Raw genomic sequence first — 23,088 nt, 5'->3', positions numbered from 1 at the left:
GTGCTTCAATGTAGCTCTACTATAATACATCAAAACTAGCAACTGGTCTATCCTGAGTACCCAACCCATTCAACGGCCAATCATAATTGCTCTGTCTCTTCTTTAGATACAAGATCATCTTTGCGATGACCTAGTATGATTAATCAGGATGGGAGTAACACACTCTAATTAGGATTGCTGTATTAAAGTTATTCCAGTCCAACTCTGCTTAATATCTACATTTAAAAGCCCACAAGGCTGACTTCTAATTTAAATTCTACTCTTATTGATAACACATTTCTCAATTACCTTAGTACCGTCCCATAAGAGATCAGCATGCATCATGAAAATGTTTACATTTTTTCCTTTATAACAGTGATAAAACATTGTGGAATTTGCTTTTATTTGAACACAACCCATTTTCAGCGAAACAGATCTCACACAAAAACACTACATCTGTAAGTATCATTCAGGCCACAGATGCATTATTTTTTTAAGTTTCTACAGTTCTCTTTCTGCATCTGCCTTTTGGGGTGGTTTCAGAAACACTGCAAAAGTATCACCTTGCAGAAACACAACTTTTATGTCATTAGAAATACATTCCCATGAATATGTGGTTAAACAGATTTCAAGGTTATTTTTCAGCTGTGGGAGAGTCTACTCTAACATCTGTATCACCCAGTTGCTCTTCAAAACCCCTAACAAATAGCTTCACTTTAGCCTCGTAAGTTCCATCTGCAAGGACTTTTCCAGTAGAAATCCACCTATGTGACAATGCTGGTTGCCCCTTATGTGGTACCTCAATAAACTCCAAACATCTAATTTTCTTTGTTTTGCCTCTCATCAGTTTATCCTCAAAGTTTACTGGCAGCTATCAAAACTTCACGATCATGAGGACTTCTGCTTTTAGTTCTGTTCAGCTGGCAAGTTTAAAATTTAGGTTGTAAGTTCAGGATGATTGTGTAATCGATTCAAGCTATGACCTCTACTTGCACTTGTAGGTCTATTGGGACCAACTTTGCAAGACTGTCCTCTTGCACTCAGAGGCTCTTTCTCAGGAATATGGTCATTTTCTGATGCAAGAGTCACTTCCAGACCCAGTATTAGTAATTGCACTCAAGTATTTAACAGGTCACCTTTATTGTAAATTTCATCCAAGAACTCTAATAGAAGGTCCAACCCTTCAATGCTCAACCATGGCTATCCAGCTCACAAAACACTTTACTTCTGGTAGGAAGCAACAATAATAAGACGATACCTTGTTCCCTCTTTGTTAGGACATAATCCATCTCCATCTATACACTTCATCTTTCAATAACCATATCACTCAATTGCCTGCAAGCACTTCCTTAGTCTTCCTCTGTTTCTTTTCCATGTACCTCTGCATGCAAGGCTATGAAGGATAGTTTGATTGTTCCCATTCTTAAAATACACTCAAAGCATCACAGCCTTCTTTGATCTTTTGTATGGGCACTGTTTCTTGTCCAAACCACACTCTTGCATCACTCTTGATTCTTTGCATGTTGGATGCTCTCAGTATTATTCTCAAACAACTGCTTTCTGCCGTTACTATTTTTTGCTCATTAATTTTTCTCCTATTTGATTAACCTTTTTCCTGTCCCAACATTCATATCCATAATAAAATAGAGATAAACAGTTCATAAACACCTAATTTCGTTAAAACAAAGCTATCTTCAGGCGTTCACATCCTGCTAAACCATCCAAAGGCAGAAGAAGTCGTCCAATCCTTCATGTCTTCTTTGATGTCGTCTTCACAACTTCCATTTTGACAGCGACTCACAAAGGCATGCTAACGTTATCTCCTGTGCAACTGTCTTCCCTCCAATTGTAATGCATACTTCTTCCTAACATTTTCCAAATAACATGACAAGCCTTCCTTATTTACATAGGCTGCAATCCTGCTCAAAGTGCTGGTAAATACATTGTAATTGGACAGCAGCAATTAGGTTGGCACTGTTTCTAGATGGTGTAATGTCTTGCAGGCCATTCAAAATATTTCAAATCAATTAGTTTTCTCCCATTCAATTTGAACACATATATCCTGTGGGTTTTTAATAAGTATATATTTTGTTGGTAGTTCTACCCGAGTTTGAGAGGTGCTTATTAATTTCCTTTGGTTCAGTCCATTTTCAAAGGATTTTTAAAGTTATGATCAATGCTTCAAGTTCAGTATTACATGGCAGTGTCAGCACAGGAAACTCAAGTAATATTCTTCTACATTCTGTGAATTATTAAATAGTTTGGAATTCAATCCAGAAAAGTGTTAGGTCATGCATTTGGGGAGCGCAAACAAAGCCAAGGAATGCTCAATAAACAGGAGGATGTTGAGAGGGATTGAGGAAGTGACAGACCTTGGAGTGCATGTCCACAGGTCCCTGAAGGTGACAGGACATGTGGATAAGGTGGTAAAGAAAGCATATGGAATACTTTCTTTATTGGACAAGGTATTGAATACAAAAGCAGGGATGTAATGCTGGAACTGTATGAAACGCTGGTTAGGCCACAGCTGGAATTTTGTGTACAGTTCTGGTCACCACATTGCAGGAAGGACATAATTGCTCCAGAGAGAGTACAGAGGAGATTTGCAAAAATGTTGCCAGGGCTGGAAAATTGCAGCTATGAGGAAAGATTGAATAGGCTAGGGTTGTTTTGCTTATAACAGAGGAGGCTGAGGGGAGACCTAATTGAGGTGTACAAAATTATGAGGGGTCTAGATAGGGTAGACAGAAAAGACCAATTTCCCCTAGAGGAGAGGTCAATTACCAGGGGGCATAGATTTAAGGTGATTGGTAGAAGGATTAGAGGGGACAAGAGGAAAAACCTTTTCACCCAGAGGGTGGTGCACATCTGGAATTCACTGCCTAAATTGATGGCTGAAGCTGAAACGCTCAACTCATTTAAAAGGTACCTGGATCTACACCTGAAGTGCTGTAATCTGCATGGCTACGGACCAGGTGCTGGAAGGTGGGATTAAAAATAAGTGGCTAGTTTTTTTTTTCTCTTTTTTTTTGGATGGCGAGACATGGGCTGAATGGCCTCCTTCTGCACCATAACTTTTTTATGGTTCTAATTTGTAATTCCTAGAAGTATACTCCTTATCCTGGTTACCATTTTCTCACTGCTCAGCGAATAAATCTATTCCACAGTTCATATCTGATAGCGTCCTTTTTCTACCATTTTCTGAAGAGGAGTTCAGGTGATGACACAGCATCAAGGGTTTCTGTTCAGCTGTTGGGTTCACTGGTTACCCAGATACTGGGCACTCCGGTTCAAAGGTCAGCTTATGATAACAGCTGTTAAGGAAACCAAAGAAGACCAAACTTTTGTGTATACTACAAAAGGGGGGGAAAAGCAGGACTATGGGGAAGAGACAAATGAGTGTGACTAATTGGATAGCTCTTTCAAAGAGCTAGCACAGGCATGATGGACCAAACCTCCTTTATGATTCTACAATGCTGGTACATTTTCCTGGTATTATTTGGCAGAGCTTATTTTCACAAAATATACTTTCTTCATAAAGATATGTAAAATTACATTCCATAACTTTTCCAATTGGACATCAAAAGTGTAATACAGATCAAGTTCTTTCCATAAAGCATGTGGCACTCTGAGGTACCTCAATACAACTGCAATTACACATGATATTTACAATACTTATTTCATGACAAAGATATCACCCGAGAGATTTTACACAGTTTCCAGCCCCTCAGTAGACTATGGCAGGGGGACCTTACACAGCGTCCTTTCACTATTGAGCCTTTGCAGTGGCTGCCTAAAACTTTTGTGCGTCCTTCAGTCCTAGAGCTTGGTACATGTCAATCCACAACGGTCACGGACAAATCTTTGCACTGGAAGATCAGCAGGTTACCAGTAGATCAAAGAGTGCCTTTTACAGAGTTGGTGGTCCTTCAGGAACAGTTGATGTCTGTCTCAGAGTGCATGCCTGAGAACAGCCCATTCAGCACAGAGTCCTGTGCCACAGAGCTTCTCAGGATGAACCTGAACAAAACCCACTGCATGTCTTTCCAGAACTTCTTTGCAAAGGCACATTCTAGGAGATGCGCAATGGTCCCTTCCACCCCACAGCCACCTCGAGGGCAACATGCAGAGAGGGGAGACACTCCAGGCGTGCAGAAAGGGCCTTTCTCACCATCAGCCAAGCTATGTCTTGATCCTTGTTTGAAAATTCTGGCAATGCGGTTTCTGCCAAAGGACTGACAGGCTGCTCAGGGAACCATCCAACAGGATCCCCCATCTCTTATTCCCGTGGGGCTCAAGAACTTTACATGCAGACCACTACCTTGTGGATTTGTAGTCAAAAAGGTGTTTTTCTGCACAAACCTCACCACGGGGGACAAATGGTACAGCATGGTCCAACTGGCTGCAACATTCCAAGGGCAACATGGCCAGACCCATCCTTTGCAACATCAGGGACAGAGAGAATCTCAGCATGCAGTGACACTTGGCATTTGTGGACTGAGGGTATATGCAGAGCTTAATGCAGCCACCAGATGAGAGCAACGTTGGATGTGTTTGTTCCCCCCACCTTGTCTCGAAATTTGTACATCATGTCCCTGTGGATATGGTCCATTTTTGATCTCCAGATAACGCAGAAGCTGGCTCAAGTGTTTGCCATAACACAGGAGTTGGATACGGAGCAGACCAGCGCTACGAACAGTAGCACTGAGAGCATCTTGCACCTGATGACCAGGTTCTTACCCGCAATTGAGGGGAATGTTGCTCCCACATACCTAGTTTTTGTTTTACCATGGCTACTCACTCTTTCCAGGCACATGTCCTGGTTGGCAAGTGTTACAGTTGACATTCCCATGAATTTTGAAATTCCAAAATAGCCCTTCTAAATTCCAATTTAAGCAAAGTTGGTGGTTTGGTACACTGTACATGGCTTTGGACAAAGTACAGTCATGGAGGTCCCTTCTCCAAAAATCAATATAAATCAATTCAAAGTACTGAAAACGTACCTACTTACAGTTAAAACATTAGTCTATTGTATAACTAATATGAAGTAAACAAAATGAGTATTTATATATTTACAAGGTTAGAAGATGATTGTTGCAAATATAAAAAATGATTTTGGAATTAGTTCATGGAAACTCAACAAAACTACTTATCATCAGCTCATTTCATTTAGGCTCAAGCACCGCAATTGATTAGTGGAAGTTGAGCCTGAAGAAAGGTTTGTCATTCGCAATAAAGTTGATGATTTGAATGCACAAATTGAGGTAAATAGGTATGATTTAATTGTCATTATGGGGACGTGGCTACGTGACCAAGATTGGGAACTGAATATCCAAGGACATTCAGCATTTAGGAGGGAGAAGGCGAAAAGGAAAAGGAGGTGGGGTAGCACTCTTAAGAAGGGACAAGATCAGTACATTAGTAACACAGGATCTTAGATCGAAGGATCAAGGTTTAGAATTGGTTTGGGTGGAGCTAATAAACAGCAAGGGCCACCAAACTGTAGTGCTAATGTTGGGCATGGTATAAATCAGGAAATTAGAGATGCATGTAATGTGGATGTAATAGAGCTAAGACCTCAAACTACACTTTTTTTTGGTGTAGTGTATCATGCTGGCTAATTTCTAAAATTTAAAAAACTGGACAATACTTTAAAAAGGCTGAAGCTATGTCTGCCTGTAACCCTGAACAAAAATCAATACAAATCAAACCAAAATACTAAAAACTTAAGGGCACTTACTGTCAAGAAGATATAATAATTCTCATAATGTTATTAGAATCATTTGTAAAATAGAGTAATAGTGGGGTGTGTCTATATGTGTGTGTGTGATTTAATTGAATTAGAGGCAGCTAGTCTGGGTGCTTTGATCTAAGAAGAGAGGTTAGGTTTGAAATGTGAAGTTTAGAAACTGTGGGCAAAATTTTCTGCCTGTCGGGTGGGCGGGCCCGACCCAATCTCCAGCGGGCGGGGAGCCGATCCCTGCCGGAGAAGCGGGCCCTGCCGCCATTTTACGTGGGCAGGCCAATTAAGGTCCGCCCAGCGTGACGTCCGCCGGGAAGCGCTATGCACTTCCTGTGCGGGCAGGGGGGATTCCCTAAAAGCGAGAGTGCGCTCTTTCGCACAAGCACAAGAAAGAGCGCACATCTCCCTGAGGCTAAGTGCTGCCTCAGGGAGATCGCTGACACTTTTAAAAACGTTAAAAATAGAAAAAAAAATCCTTAACATGTCCCCCTCATGTGACAATGTCACATGAGATGGGACATGTTCATAAATTACACTAAAACGTTATTAAACTTTTTAAATCCCTACATGAAGCCTCATCCTGCCAGTGGATGAGGTTTCATGTTTTTTCTATTGCCCGCCGAGGCTCCTGGCCTGCCCGCCAACCTTAATGTTGGACGGGCAGGTCCTTTAGTTGTTTCAATGATCCTGTCAATGGCCTCAATTGGCCATTGACAGGTCAGCGGACGCACAGCTGATTTGGCTGTGCCCCCGCTTTCCTGAAAATTTAAATGGGACGGGATGACGTCGGGGGTTCCCGCCCCGCCCCCTGCTCGCCGACGGCAAAATTCAGCCCTGTGTGTTTATTTTTCCCAAAGATTACTAGTAAAACTTCGTGCTATGAGAGGGTTTTATTATCAGGGAGATAAAGTCCAAAGACATAGTGAAACAATGGGTATTTGCATTCAAAGAGAAAAATATGTATAAAGAAGGAGCACGAGTTGTGTGTAAGGGAAGGCATTTTTAAGATCTTACAAGTGTGTGAAAAAGCCTTCAGCATCTAAGCCTGAAGCTGCTGTCTTAAAAGGACAGAAGTTAAGAAAACTCACTTGGAAGTCAACTTGTTCAGGGTATCATGTTTCTTTGCCTGGGTCTTTTAAAATCTGTGCGTCTTATTGTTGCCTTAATGAAGGTGTAGCTGGGAGTTAGACTGATTAGGGGACTTAGAAGCTATCTTAGTAGTAATTTGTAGATCTATGTATGTATTTTAAAGTAATTTCTTCTATTAATAAATGTTTTATCTAGTTTTGTAAGAACCAATAAGACTTGGTGGTCTTATTACTACTGAATTCAGGGCACACATCTCAAAATTTATACAAATTGCAAAATAAGTTGTGGCTGTTGTTTCAAGTTTCCCTTTGGGATTTGAACAACCCAGCATTTACCATTAGCTGTGCCATAACACTTATAGTTAAAACATTAGTATATTGTATAACCACTATAAAGTAAACAAAATGAGTGAGAGGAGAGGTTAGGTCTTTTAAATTAAACATCCCGCCTGTCCGTAACATGGGTAATAATGGGTGACTTCATTTTACACATAGACTGGGTTAACCAATTCAGCACTATGCTGGGGAGGAGGAATTCCTGGAGGGTGTACGAGATGGGTTTTGGCAGTACGTTGAACAGCCAAATAGGGATCGGGCTATTTTAGATTTAGTGTTTTGTAATGAGAAAGGGATAATTAATAATTGCTGTTAAGGAGCCTTTGGGAAATAGTGACCATAATATGATGGAATTTTGCATTAAGTTTGAATGTGATTTAGTTAATTTTTAAACTCGGGTCTTAACTCTGAAGAATGGAAATTATGAAGGTATGAGGGGCAAGTTGGCTATGGTGGATTAGGAAAATACACTAAAAGATTTGACAGTGGACAGGAAATAGTATTTCAAGAAATACTACACGGTCTACAACAGATATACATTCCTCTTATGCACAAACACCCAAAGGGAAAGATAAATCAACTGTGGTTAACAAAAGAAGTTAGATTGCATTAGATCAAAGGAAGTGACTTATAAGGATGCCAGAAAAAGTGGTAAGCCTAAGGATTGGGAGCTATTTATAAACCAGCAAAGGAGGACCAAGAAACTGATTAAGAAAGGGAAAAGGGAATATGAGTGCAAACTAGCAAGGAACATAAAGGCGGACTATAAAAGCTTCTTTAGGTATGTGAAAAGGAAAAGATTAGTTAGTGGGCCCATTACAGGTAGGGCAGGAGAATTTATAGTGGAGAATTGGGCAAAGAATCTAAACAGTTACTTTGCATTTGCCTTCATGGAAGAAGATACAGAAAATCTCCCAGAATTACTAGACAACAAAGGGACTTGTGAAACTGAGGAACTAAAAGAAATTAGTATAAGAGGTAGTACTTGAAAAGTTAACTGGATTGAAGGTTGATGAATCCCTTGGATCAGATGAGCTTCATCCCAGAGTGCTGAAGGAGGTGGCTAGAGAGATAATGGATGCATTGCTGGTTATCTTTCAAAATTCAATTGATTCTGAAAAGGTTCCTGTGGACTGGAAAGTAGTAAATGTAACCCCACTATTTAAGAAGGTGGAAGGGGGAGAATGGAGAACTACATACCTGTTAGTTTGATGTCAGTAGTAGGAAAAATGTTACAATTATAATGGATGTGATAATTGGACATTTAGAAAAGAATGGTAAAATTGGGCACAGTCATCATGGATTTTTGAAAGGGAAATAGTGTTTGATAAAACTTGGAGCTTTTGAGGATATTACTTGTAGCATTGATAAAGGAGAACCAGTAGATGTGCTGTATTTGGATTTTCATAAGACTTTTGATAAGATCCCTCACAGGGGGTTAGTAAATAAAATTAGGCCGCATGGGATTGGGAGGGGAAATATACTGGTATGAATTGAGAATTGTTTAACAGACAGAAAGCAGAGAGTAAAATAAATGGATCATTCTCAGGATGGCAGGCTGTTGCTAGTGGGGTAGGTCCACAGCTGTTCACAATCTATATTAATGATTTGGATGTAGGGACCAATTGTAATATTTCCAAATTTGTTGACACCAAATTAGGTGGGAACACAAGTTGTGAGGAGGATGCAAGGAGGCTTCAAGAGGACTTGGACAGACTAAGTGAATGGGCTGGAACATAGGCAGATGGATTATAATGTAAATAAGTGTGAAGTTATTCACTTCGGTAGAAAGAAACAGAAAGGCAAATTATTTTTTAAATGGTGAGAGGTTGGGAAGTGCAGGTGTCCAAAGGTACCTGTGTCCCCTTGTTCATGAGTCACTAAAATGCTTGCAGGTGCAGCAAGAAATTAAGAAGACAAATGGTATGGGAGGGGATTTGACTATAGGAGTAAAGATGTCTTACTGCAGTTGTATAGAGCCTTGGTAAGATCTCACCAGGAATATTGTGTACAGTTTTGGCCCCCTTATCTAAGGAGGGATATACTTGTCATAGAGGGAGTGCAATGAGGTTCACCAGATTAATCCCTGGGATGGTGGGGTTGTGAGGAGAGATTGGGGAGACTGGGTCTGTATTCCCTAGAGTTTCGTAGAATGAGGAGTGACCTCATTGAAACTTAGAAAATTCTTATAGGGTGTAACAGGGTGGATGTAGATAAAGATGTTTCCCCTGGCTGGTGAGTCTAAAAACAGAGGACATAATCTCAGGATTAGGGGGAGGCCATTTAAGACTGAGATGAGGAGGAATTTCTTCACTCAGAGGGCAGTGAATCTTTGCAATTATCTACCCCAGAGGGCTGTGGAAGCTCAATCATTGAGCATGTTCAAAACAGAAACTGATAGATTTCTGGAGACTAATGACATCAAGGGATGTGGAAATAGCACGAGAAACTGATGTTGAGGTAGATGATCAGCCATGATCTAACTGAATGGCCTACTCCTGTTCCTTTGTTCTTAAGTTCCAATTTGGTTCGACCATATTCAAACAGTGAAAAAGAAATCTAAATAAGTAATTTGATCTTCAGTGAAGAATTTTCATGCAATAGATGTAAGTGATTCAGGTGAGGTCTCATCCTACAACTTATGAGCTACCGCACAATCTTCATGCTCACCCAGTGAGCAATATCACCCATTTTCTCTTCATTCAGTATAAGATCCTGCGAAACAATTGCAACCTTATTAATGCTTTTTGTTACATAAGAATCTCAATGTAGGTATTTAAACATACGGCATGATCGGTAATGACTCAAAAAAACTTCCATTTATAAAACCCCTTTCAAAATCTCAGGATGTCCCAAAGTGCCTCACAGCCAATATAGTATTTTGAAGCACACTGCTGTAATGCAGGAAATGTAGTGGAAAAGAATAACAAAGCATGGCCTGGAGCTCTATAGCACGCAATGCAACAGGAGAGCGACAGGATTGTCCGAGTGTCCTTGCAGGCATTATTCCCCCATTTGCAAACACCACAAATTAACTCATTTAGATTGGGGCAGTAACATATTTCAAAGAGCAGGGGAGTTCTCCTAATATTTATCCCTTAACCAACATAAATAGAGAGGTAAGTGATACTATCTAGAGTTCGAGTTTGAACTAGGAATTTTTGCATTGCTTAACAGCTCAGCTAATAAACACAGCTGATGATGTATAGCAGTCACAAAAGGCAACCTTCAGATTCCAAACAACAGACTTCACTCAGGGCAATCCTTCATGGCACGAGCATAGCTCTAGCCTTTGAAATTAATTCCTGCAGTTGGACTCAAATTTGAAGTGATTGAATAATGCACAAGAGTTTTCTTTCAGAAGGAAGCATTGGTTTCTAAACAGTGAGAAATTCATCCTTCCAGAACATATGCATTCAAATATGAGCTGTTCATAACAATACTGGGAGCGGAGCGGAAGACAGTAAAGAGATATGGACAATCAAGGTTCAGCAAGCCAAATTCAAATAATGAAAATAACTACTAAACTGAAAGAAAGCCTTTCATGACCTCAAGACATCCCAAAGTGCTTTACAGCTAAATAAGTCTTTTTGAGGGTAGTCACTTTTATTATGTACGATATACAGCAGCCAATTTGTGCACAACAAGGTCAATGTTATAAAGTTCAGATCATCTATTTTTAGACATGTTGGTTAAGTGATCAATATTAGTCAGGACAGTTTTGCAATGGGATCTTTTATGAGCCTGGGATTAACATTTCATTCAATAGCCGTCTCTTCCAAAGCGCAACTTGGCTCCACAATATGTCTCAGAGGTAAATGTTCTTCCAAATGAGCCACAGCTACCATATTGCTAATGCCATTCGATAAAAAAACGTTGTTAATTCTAAACTAAATCATAGTAACTCAACAGATACATATTCAGATTATGAAGAATAGGTGAATATTTTATATACTTGGGGTGCTTGTTTTAACACCCATTATTTCAAGAGTTTTCCACGGAGCTCACCAAAAATAAATCCACTTTTGTTCATGCAAGAGTAGGCAGGTGTAGTGAAGTAACAGAGGGAAAGGGATCCCTGCAAAACATGTCATCTCCCCAAAACTAATGTGATCATAGATGCTTTCCAGTCCAATCACTATCACTTTTAAGTTTAGTCCCTTATAAAATCACATATCAAAAAAATATTAAGCTCTTGTACAGAACCTCCGAGAGAAGAGCAAACACCAAATGGTCTGAAAGCTGCTAGTTTAGCTTTCTCAACCACACATGACAAACATCACCACCACAGGTAAGTCCTTTCCCTGTTTTTAAACACATACATTTTAAACAGGTTGATAATCTCACTAAAATTATGCAGAGAAATTTGACAAGTTCTAAAATTTTCATCCCCCAATCTTCCCCAATTCCAAAAATGTAAAAAGACTTCCAAAAAAGTAAAGGCATATGAAACCGAATTGCATTTTCTTCACAGTTCTAAAACCAATACATTGCAATTCTGAGTGACAGATGCAGTAGAGTGCTGAGTGAAATCAGACCCAGGAGCATTGTTGATGCATGACTGAACTGCTGTATGAACTAGCGATTCATCTTGATAACTTTTATTTACAGCCTTTCTACAGCCTCTTCTGATTTCAGTTTTGCCAACAGCACCTTAGCACTCTAGCAAACAGTTCACTCTTGCAGGAGAGGAAATGGCAGAAAGTGTTTTTTAAAAAATTAACTGAGCAGCAAAATCTCTACCAGGCCAAGATTTCTCAAGGTCAAAATCTGCTGGTCTTCCTTTCCCAATCAACATCCTGGGAAGAATGAATATATGTCCTTAAAATGAACATTCAATCCAGGATCCTATGCCTGTTTCAAACCACCCTAAATCAAAATCAAATCAAGGTCAATGTTATAAAGTTCAGATCATCTATTTTTAGAGATGTTGGTTAAGTAATCAATATTAGTCAGGACAGTGGGGAGGACTCCCCTGATCATAGTGCAATGGGATCTTTTATGAACCTGGGATTAACATTTCATTCAATAGCCTTCTCTTCCAACAGTGGAGCCAAGCTGTCATCTGTCAAATTAGAAAAAGATCACCAAATTCCTCTGGGAGAAGAAACCCAGAAGACTGTAACCATTCAACATATAAAGAACATTGCCACCATGGAGGGTTATGACTCTACTGGGCAGTACTAGACTAAATGGGTATATCATGGACCAATCTATACTTGATTATGCCTGGGGATTATAGAAATGAGTTCTGCTAAACATTCTCTGACACCTTTGAGACTGCTAACCATATGTGCCAAGGTTCTGGAGCCTTCTCTGCACCAATAAAGAAAGCTGTCCTTTTAAACTCTTGATAGACAATTAAAAATACCTGTCAGTGAAACAGTGAACAAGCTCAACAATACAGTCTAATCCAAGTGCAAATTACTGGAATTAGTCTTTAGGGCTATCCTTATGGCCATTAGATACTGAACAGGCTACATCAACCATACTTCCGTAAACACCAAGTCTGTCAATATATGGCAACAAAAGAGCAATTAAAATCAAATTTATGCCAATTTCAAGTAGTAACTACTTAAACTAACCCAGAAAACCTAATGTGGAAGACAGACCAGAAGAAAAGTAAACACGCACCCCACAACCAAAACTCATTTGGAGAATTATTTCTCAACTGAGTATCCTGGAGTCTGTTCACAATTTCTAAGTCAAAAATTGCACAAAAAATGTGGTCTCCCAAACCAGGAGAATTTAACTGGCAACATTTTTTTCAAAAACTATATTGTGACGTTAAAACATGACCCATTATGGCTTTAGTCTGAATAGTGCAAAGAATTTAAACATGGCTTGCGAAAGCTATCAAATATAACAGCAGGTTATTAAAATTTTATATATGGGAAATGCTTGCGAGGGCGAGCATTCCTGATCCCCTGCCAAGCCACACACCATGTCAAAAAGGATGTGGGTAGGGGAGAACCAGTGTCCAACAACTCTCCAGCTCTCACTTATGATTCCAAGTAGCTGGCTGTGCACAACAACAGCCATGCCCCAGAATCTCGTCTTGGCAGTCATGCAACACTGAATGAGAGGCCCATCAGCTTCGCCTGGTGATGTACCCACATCAAAGTGCATGAAGACTGGGATGGGCAGGAGAGGCAGATAGGACAACAGTTCACAATGTAGAGGCCAAAGTGTGTGACATACCCAGGGCATAGTCATGACAGTTGGTAAGGCCAGTGGCCAGTCACCTGTGAAGAGTCTGGGGTCTTACACAGTATAAGCCCCGTAGTTAGTCATGGACAGTCAAAGCGCCCTGGTAGAAGTAGCTACAAACAGGACAGGACAGGAATTCTAAAACAAGTAGGTTTGGTAGCTTTCAATTGATGCAAGAAATTTTGCCAAGGTGAAGAATTATGTAAAATCCCCCCAAAATTCCTACTTTAATTTTTTTATAATGTTGACTTACAATGTCAAAATATTTACAAAATTACAAGAAATTCAACATCACAATAAATCCAGTATAATGTCAATGTACAAATAAAACTGCATTGTCTCAGAAATCCAAAACAAACCATTAAGTGTTGGAAATTCACAGGTCAGTCATATTTGTAAAATACAGCACATTTCACAGCTTCAGGTTATCGTAAAGCACTTCACAACCAATTAAATCTAGTCACTATTGTAATGGAGGGGAACATGGCAGCCAATTTGCATATAGCAAGATCCCACAAATGAGATCATTGACCAGATAATTGATTTATGGCGGTATTGGTTGAGAGACGAATGTTGCCGAGGACACCTGCAAGCCTCACTTGCTCTTCAAGTAGTACCACAAGATCTCGTACATCCACCTGAGGAAGCAGACAGGGCTTCGGTTTAACATTCTATTTGAAAGATAGTACCTACTTAGTACCGCATAAGTCTTAGCTAAAATTATGTTTGCCAGCCTCTGGAATGAAACTTCACAACCTTCTGCTCAGAAAAGAGTGCTAACACTAAGATAAGTCTTTTCTCTTCAGGTGTCAGCCAAGTTCTGACTTTTTAGATGAGTACCCTTCATCATATACTGTCCAACATTTTCAGTTTTTACTACAATGTCACTGTGACAGTTGCTGACACACAAAGTACGTATTAACCTGAAAACCAGTTCTTATCGCACTTTATGCTCATTGGCATATCTATAGTAAATAAATGGAAGGTCATTCACACTAACTTCATGACTTCCATTCCCCTATCACAGCTGCAATTGTCCTATGGGCAAATTGCATACAAAATAATAATTATGACCAAGCCAGGAACTCCTATATCATCTTTAAAATTACAGTGATTTATTTTACATGTCAAAAAAGGGACCCAACACACGTTGAATCCCTTGTATACGTGTGTACAACAGAAAACTGATCTATTTTGTCTAAAATATGTGGTAGAACAGATATGAGTTTGCGTCCGTGTAGTAACTTCTCACTTCTTCAAGCTATGCCAAAGCACTTATAACCAATCTTGAAGTGTTACACAGACAAATACAGCCAATTTGAGCACAGCAAGGTTCCATACACAAACAATGAAAAAAAGACTAGATAGTGTGATACTGGCTGAAGACAGAATATTTGCTAAAACACCAAATTGAGAATTTTGATTGTTTATACCTCGTAAGCCTATTTCTTCTGGTTCGGGAGTCAATGATAATAGATAATCAATTTAGAATTGATGAGGAAGAGGAAAAGGATTAGCAGAAAATTCCATGTACATTACTGAAAAGAGAGACATGTTGCCAAAGCTTTTCATCTTGAACTCATCAGGATGAACGCAAGAATGCCAAATTTCAAACTATCACAATTTATACTACAGGAGAAAAAGGTGCTAATTGACTGGCAGGTTGACTCTGATTGGCTGAGATGCCTCCATGGAGAAAGCAATGGAGAACTATAGGCTCCCCAAGCTCCCGGGTAATTCAAAAAGGCATTAAGCTTGAACATATTCCTTTTGTTTGCAGAGAACAGGTCCCTGCACATGAATGTATGTCACTTCTAGCAAGCATGAATGAGCCACATTATGGGCTTAGCTGATTATCTTAAATTGGTTGCTGGAGTAGCTATTAGGGCACTCAGGATTGTTCAGTGGGTGGTACCCATTCGTAAAATCACATCTAATAGTAGGCATTTTGTTTTGGGTTTTGTGTGGGCTGGTTGAGTACAGTCTGTATTGCCTCTGTTATGAACAACCAAAGGAACACGCTGTTTGATTCAATCAGCTGATCGTTGGGACATACTACTGAAATATCTGGCAGCGCACTGGCACTGAAATTCATACATGACATTGCTCAGTTGTGTGGTAGGCAGAATGTCTTTTGACTGACAGCAGCATCCTATTATTGGAAAATACCACTTGCATAGCCACTGCACAGTAGCAGCATGAAATGGCGTGCTTAACTTGTTGTTCAAATTTTTGAGATACTTTGCCTTTTCAGTGCTATTTGAATTAGACCAGGTACTTTTCAGGTTCAAAAGTGATTGCCTTTGGCCCATTTGCAAATTAAAATGGGGCCCTAACCACTTGCTCACCTTGCAAGCATGATGCAGAAATAAAGCACATCAAAGCTATCCTGCAGGACAATGTCTATCCAGATCAGATCATTGTTTGCTGTGTATCACACAAACTTGCAAATGGGGCAAAGGCCACCACTTTGACCTTGATTTTTATAATTTATCTTCTCCATTTCCAATTAAAATATTTTAAATTGCCCACAAATCATTTTTATACTCACTGAAAAGTGTTCCAAAAGAGAAACACCTCTTCTTGACTTATCCTGCATCTTTCAGTAATCTCACACTTATGTATTCATGCAAATCATTTTCATAAGCTGCAGTCAAGTTTAAATTTTCAAAACAGAACTTTCAATTAAGAAAAAAAGTGTACAACATATAAAAGATGCACTCAATCAGGCTGTAAGCAGCGATCTGTTCCCAGGTCTCTGTCATCCTTAATACTAAAATTAGATGCTATGTCAAGATCTCACTACTTGTCTTTCATCTTATTTTAAAGCGACCGAGTGTAATAAGGAGCTCACCATATATAGAAACTTAGGGGTACATACGCCCTACCAAATATAAAAAAAACACTAAATGCTGGGTCTACACTACAGGTCAGTCAGCATTTTTATAGAGAAAGGCCACATCAGCATTTTGAGCATACAGATTGCAACAGAACTGAAAACTAAAAGTTAAGCAAGCAACTTAAGGTGAAAAACTAAGTGTTTAGGGTATGTGTCACTTCTTTCCCTTCCTTTTCTTCTCTATTTCCCAACTTCATTGAAATGCCTGTTTAAAATTAGTTTTCTATTCTAAGAGTTCACCCTAAAACATTAACTTGTATTTTCCCTTTACAAAGAGATCTGCTATTTATCTCCAGTGTTTTTGGTTTTTAAATTACATGCATCCCACACTGGTACAATAATCCTGAACCACTGTCCTGTCAAGATTATTCATTTTCCACAACAATATTCTCCTTATCTCCTTAGTTGTCAGACTTCATTAACAGTTTTTCATGTTTACCTCAATCTAAAATTATCAGGTAATTTAAAATTAATTGTAGTTGTCATCATACCAATTGCTTTGGCAGCAGTATATGCTTCTTCTGGTGTAGAAGCAGCTTTCCCCTTGGGAACAGTGATGCCTGCATCTTTCAGTAATCCAATACTTATATACTCATGCAAAGAAAGATTCCTCTGCTGCTGCTGAATGTGGTGCAAACCATGGATTGAAAGCAATTCAGAAGATACGCCAAACACCTACAAAAATTCAAAACATATCATTTGATTGGTGAATTAAAATAATTTTCATAAATTGCATTGTATAAGCTTTAAACTAAAACTTTCAATTGAAGATACAGCATGCAACATATTAATTGCCAGATCAATGCTCCATTGGTAAGGATAGCCTCCAGCTTAAGGGATTTTGAAGGGCACCCTCAGCAGTCTAAGTGCCACATACATTAAAAAGCAACAGTTTAATATACTCTACCTTTGTTCTTTCAAGGCACCAAGTACTTGCAAGTGACTTTGATGGATTCTCTCTTTTATATTGCATGTCATTCAAAGTTAAAAATGGAAAGTTAACTTAGCCAGATTTTTACATTAACTCTACGATTGGTTCCCAGTCAAACTTTTCAGAAAGCTGCAGTGGACTCAAAATTAACAGTCGATGCACAGCGTAGCGTTGACCTTGGGAAATGCTGGCCACCTATTATTTTCAGCCAATGTAGCTATTTTTTTCTTGCAGTGCAAAGGAACCCTGGAAGGCACTGGAATCATCCCATTATATCCCAGAGGGGGGGAAAAAACACCTCAGTAAGTTAATTCCAACTTCATAACATAATAAAAACATTTGAGAGAACAAAATATTAAATCTTGAAGCCAAAGGTTTGGAAGAAACTGGTTGTTTTTTTTTCCTGCTACAGTACATTAATAAATAAATCATCGTACGTATATATCCAGATTTTTTCTGTGCATAGAGATTAAATAGTAATTCATTATAAATTTTGAATCTGGAAAAAGAAATAAAAACAGAAAATGCTGGAAATACTCAGCACCATTAGCAGCATCTGTGGAGAGAGAAACAGAGTTAACATTTTAGATTGATGAGCCTTCTTGAAATCTTGAGTTCTGTTGGAAGTTATCAACCCGAAACATTGGCCTGGATTTTATTGAGGTAATGTCTATGAAAGTATCAGCGTATGTCTCGTTACGCCATTGACATTACACCACTGAAACTGACAACAAATTAAGATATGCGCAGAATAATGGAGAAATCCGTAAGTTGCCATCAGTGAACACACACTCCTCCATAGGGTGCTCTGTGGAGGTTCCCACAGACTGTTAAATCTCTCGCAATCAAGAACTGACAAGAATTTCCACCCCAATGCTGTTACTTGCACTGTAAATCCCTGGAGAAAATTGGACCTTGTTGAATGAGGTGTAACTGGCTTTTTAATAGCATACTAACTTCATAATTATTGCTAAACACCCTTACTAACTCTGAAAAGCTGATTTTATATTTTTGGAAACATCAATTCCACATATCTTTAAAAAAACTTTAAGAATCCATCTTTATTTTAGCCTCCTGGTGCAGTCATATTTATTTTTCTGATTATTCTTCAGTTTTAATTTTAATTTAGTATTATTAACGTCATGGTTTGCTGTGTGTGAATACTTCAATTTAATTGGTTGCCTACCTGCTTGCTGACATCACTGGTGCTGCACACCAAGATGTCAGCTTGGCTTGGCACCAAATTTAAAATGTCATGAGAATAGGGAAACCATGCCACAGAGATTGCTAGATCTTTGTAAGCAGCTTTCTTAGAGATTAGCAACCTTGCTTCAGTACTGACTGCAAACTCCAGGCCATCAACTCTGTTTTTCCCCCACCGATGCTGCCAGACCTGCTGAGTATTTCCAGCATTTTCTGTATTTATTTCAGATTTCCAGCATCTACAGTATTTTGGTTTCATATCTGGAAAAGGATTTGTTTTTTCTGCAGTGCAATATGTTTTTGCCAATTAATAGCACTGTATGATTAATTGTTGTAGGGTAAAAGGTATTTGCTTTCTAACTAAAGCTAAATAATAGCAGCAATAGCCAAAAGATTACAACTTAATCTGTATTAATAATTAATCTCAATAAAAATTGCACAAGAACGGTCATGAAAATATGATAATTTTCATATTATTGCGATTTATTGTAGAAGCGGGTTAATAGTGGGATTTGGATTAGTTTCTCTGTCTGTATGTGTGGGTGTGGGGGATTTAATTGATTTGGAGACAGCTGGTCTGGACGTTTTGAGTTATCAACAAGAAGCTAGGTTTGAAATGCTAAATACATAAGCATGGCTGAAGTTTTAGAATGTGAGGTGGAAGGAAAATTTGCATTTTTAGATAGAGTAGCTTAAATTTCAAAGAGATTGTGAGATGTTACACCTAGCCAGAAGAAGCTAAGACAAACAGTGTGTTTATTTTTCCCAAAGGTTACTGATAAAATTAGTACAATGAAAGATTTATATTATGAGAAAAGTAAAGTTGCAAAGACATATTGGAACAATGGAATTTGCATTAATGGAGAAACATGTATAAAGGAGATAAGTTTATGTGTAACAGGAGAAGGCATTCTAAGACCTAACACAAGTGTGAAAAGCCTCCTGCCTCTGTGCATCAAGTTGCTGTCTACAGCAACCGAAGCTGGGAAAACTCATTTTGTATTTGACTGTCCAGGATATTGTGTGGCTTTGCCTGGGTCTGTTTAAATCTATTTGTTTTTACTAAGATAAAAGCAAAAAACTATGGATGCTGGAAATGCAAAACAAAAACAAAAATACCTGGAAAAACTCAGCAGGTCTGACAGCATCTGCAGAGAGGAACACATGTCCGTTCTTGGCCTGCTGCATTGTTCCAGTGAAGCTCAATGCAAACTGGAGGAACAACATCTCATCTTCCGACTAGGCACTTTACAAGCCTTCCGGACTGAATACTGAGTTGAACAATTTTAGATCATGAACTCTCTCCTCCAACCCCCTTTCCGATCCCCCCTTTTTCCAATAATTTATATAGATTTTTCTTTTCCCACCTATTTCCATTATTTTTAAATGTATTTCCATCCATTGTTTTATCTTTGCCTTTTAGCCTATTTCGATCCCTTCCCCCCACCCCACCCCCACTAGGGCTATCTGTACCTTTATTATCACATTCCTTAGATAATATCACCAGCTTCAACACCTCTTTGTTCTTTTGTCTATGACATCTTTTGGTTATCTCCATCTATCACTGGCCCTCTATCCAGCTCTACTTGTCCCACCCCCCATTAAACCAGCTTATATTTCACCTCTTTTCTATTTTTCCTTAGTTCTGTTGAAGAGTCATACAGACTCGAAACGTTAACTGTGTCCCTCTCTGCAGATGCTGTCAAACCTGCTGAGTTTTTCCAGGCATTTTTGTTTTTGTATTTGTTTTTACTGTTGCCTTAACGGAGGTGTAACTGGGAGCAAGGTTAATTAGGGGTTTTAGGAGTTATTATTATAGTAATTTGTAGACTTATGTATGTGCTTGAATTCTTTTGTTAATAAATATTTAATTTAGTTTTCTAAGAACCTCTGAAGTCTCTTATTACTTCTGAATTCAAGGCAGACATCTCGAAATAAAATACAAATTGCAAAATAGTTGTGACTTTGTGATCAAGTTTCCCTCACGGATCTGATCCACCTGGCACACATCATGTCATAACAGGAACACATGACTATTAGGTACAACTTGTATAAACGTTTCCTGCAATTTCTTTATAAAATATTCCTGTTGTTAACAACTAGAGCTAAAATCACATGATGGAGGAATCAGCATTTATATAAATAATTTGCATTTATGAAGCACTTTTAATGCAGTAATGCATTGCAAGATATTACACAGGCATGTAATCGGACAAAAAATTAGCACCAAGGCAAAGGAGGAGACATTAGAGCAGGTGGTCAAAAGCTTGTCAAAAATTTAAGGAGCATCTTATATCAGATAAGGCACAGGAACAGGCCATACAGCCCAACCAATCAAAACTGGTATTTGTGCTCAACTCAAACCTCCTCCCATCTTTCCTCATTTAAATCTACCATCGTAATCCTCTATTCTCTTCTCCCGCCTATGCTTCCCTAGCTTCCCCCTAAATGCATCCATACTATTCATTTCAACCACCCCCTGTGGTAGTAAGTTCCACATTCTCACCACTCTTTGGGTAAAGTAGTTTCCTCTAAATTCCCTATTGGATTTCTTGGTGATTATCTTATATCGCTGGACTCTAGTTATGCTCTTCCGCACAACAGAAAACTTTTCTTTGGTATCCATCCTATCAAAATCTTAAGGTGAAGTGAGTTGAATAGAGTTTAGGGAGGGAATTCCTGACCTTCATGCATAGGCAGTTGAAGCCATGGTCAGCAATGGTGTAGCGAAGAAAGTAGGTAAGGAGATATAGAAGAGATCAGAGTTGGAGGAACAGAGTTCTTAGAGAGCTGTAGAGCTGTATAACGTTACAGAAATAGGGAGAAGCAAGGCCATCGAGGAATTTTAACACAAAGATAAGAATTTAAATTCAAGATGTTGGTGAACCAGAAGCTAATGTAGGTCAGCAAGCACAGGGATGATGGGGCGACAGGACTAGGTGAGTTCAGGTACATGTACCAGAGTTCTGGATAACTTCAAGTTCATGGAAGATGGGAGGCTGACTATGAGTGTATTGGGAGAGTCAAGTCTGGGTATACATCAGGGTTTGTTTACTTTGCAATGGTAAATAAACTCATTCCCACTCTGTTTATGACCGCTAGCATATTTTATTTTCAGCAGACTAGCTAAAACAAGGTTGAGAATTACTATGACTGCATACACTAGCACAGCAACTGCACTTCTCCAAACAGGTCTAGAGAGTCTGTGAAAATGTCTGCGCTGAAATCCGAAATAAAAACAAAATGCTGGATAAGCTCAGCGGGTCTGGCAGCACCTGTGGGCAGAGAAACAGAGTTAACGTTTCGAGTCCGATAGGACTCTTCGGTTCTCCCTCCACAGATGCTGCCAGACCCGCTGAGTTTTTCCAGCGCTTTCTATTTATCAGCTCTGCAGCATCCGCACCATTTTGCTTTTATTTAAGCAGAAATCGGAACCGAATGGGGTGGCAATGCAAGGGAGAATACGGGTGAACAAGTCTGCATGTACCATGCAAAGAGCCCGTGGGTTACAATGACATTTGGATGTTGGCTTTGCACCAATACGCCCATCGGATAACCTCTACTCCATCAGCCTCCCAATGACATTGGCGCGGGGGGGAGGGGGGGCGTCAACAGCTCTCACGTGCACCACGATCGCGAGCTCGGATTTAAACCCCGGCACTGACCTCCCCGGCTGCTGCCACTCCGGGCCCGACAGCCACAGCGGCAGGCAAACATCCCCCCCCCCCCTGCCCCTTCCCCAGGATCAGCCCCGCTTGAATCCACCTTCACTTCCCGTCACTTACCCTGGCAGCCCGGGAGCGACAGGCGCTGACACCGCAACAGCAGCTGCTGCCGCCGCCGCCGCCGCTCAAAGCCGCTAAGAACCGGCACCTCAGCACCGCTGTCGCCATCGTTCGTCCGTCCTCCCCGCCGGGGCACACAGGAACGCGCGTGCGCGGGCTGGCTTCAGTTACCGCGCAGGCGGGCTCGAGGCTGCGAGCCAACTGCTCTGAAGCGGCCGCGAGGCGAGGCTCGGGTGGTCGGTCGGTTGGGGATGTTGGCAATCAGGGTATGGCGCCGCCAGAGGCAAATACTGCTGATGCTGGAAATGCTCAGCGGGCCCTGGCAACATCCGCAGGGAGAAACAGATTGAGCCATTGCAGGTCGAGGATATTTTCACACCACATTGATGCAGCTAGAGCTGCTGAATATGTCCAGCTCCCATCCAATATTTATTTATTTTATATTCCCCCCCTCTCCTTCTCCCCCTCCCCCCTCTCCTTCTCCCCCTCCCCCCTCTCCTTCTCCCCCTCCCCCCTCTCCTTCTCCCCCTCCCCCCTCTCCTTCTCCCCCTCCCCCCTCTCCTTCTCCCCCTCCCCCCTCTCCTTCTCCCCCTCCCCCCTCTCCTTCTCCCCCTCCCCCCTCTCCTTCTCCCCCTCCCCCCTCTCCTTCTCCCCCTCCCCCCTCTCCTTCTCCCCCTCCCCCCTCTCCTTCTCCCCCTCTCCTTCTCCCCACCCCCCCCAGGGCCACCTATCACTTTTTTCCTATGGTTTGCTTTCACGAGTGCTGACCCTTGTTCTGCTATTAACCCCTTCTGCTATCTTACCTTTATGCCCCTCTCAGCACCTTCACCACTACCATTAACACCCCCTTTGATTTGTGTTCATGACAGCTTTGTCAATCTCTCCTTAGCTGTCACCTATCCGTGACCTATCTC

The 23,088-nt window shown here is 40.3% G+C and overlaps 1 protein-coding gene across 4 annotated transcripts in view; it reads right to left on the bottom strand.

Moving 5' to 3' along the window:
• Positions 1–22,322, bottom strand: part of LOC144691408 (succinate--CoA ligase [ADP-forming] subunit beta, mitochondrial-like) — a 124,557-nt gene extending 102,235 nt beyond the window's left edge. The window contains exons 1-2 of one of the 4 annotated variants that reach the window (XR_013579130.1): positions 22,175–22,302; positions 16,747–16,930 (exon numbers count right to left, since the gene is read on the bottom strand). Coding sequence is in view for 3 of the 4 variants with exons in the window: in XM_078559471.1 (XP_078415597.1) it covers positions 16,747–16,930; positions 22,175–22,282 (292 nt within the window). In the remaining variant the exon portion in view is untranslated. Of the gene's footprint in view, positions 1–16,746; positions 16,931–22,174 lie in introns of all 4 variants that reach the window. The other 3 variants (XM_078559471.1, XM_078559470.1, XM_078559472.1) reach the window with 3 other exon arrangements.
• Positions 22,323–23,088: the final 766 nt, after the last annotated feature.

The sequence above is a fragment of the Cetorhinus maximus genome, chromosome 16 (assembly GCF_964194155.1).
Source record: "Cetorhinus maximus chromosome 16, sCetMax3.hap1.1, whole genome shotgun sequence".
Taxonomy (NCBI): Eukaryota; Metazoa; Chordata; class Chondrichthyes; order Lamniformes; family Cetorhinidae; genus Cetorhinus; species Cetorhinus maximus.
The sequence above is the reverse complement of the archived record's forward strand: the minus strand, read 5'-3'. Positions and strand labels throughout refer to the sequence as shown.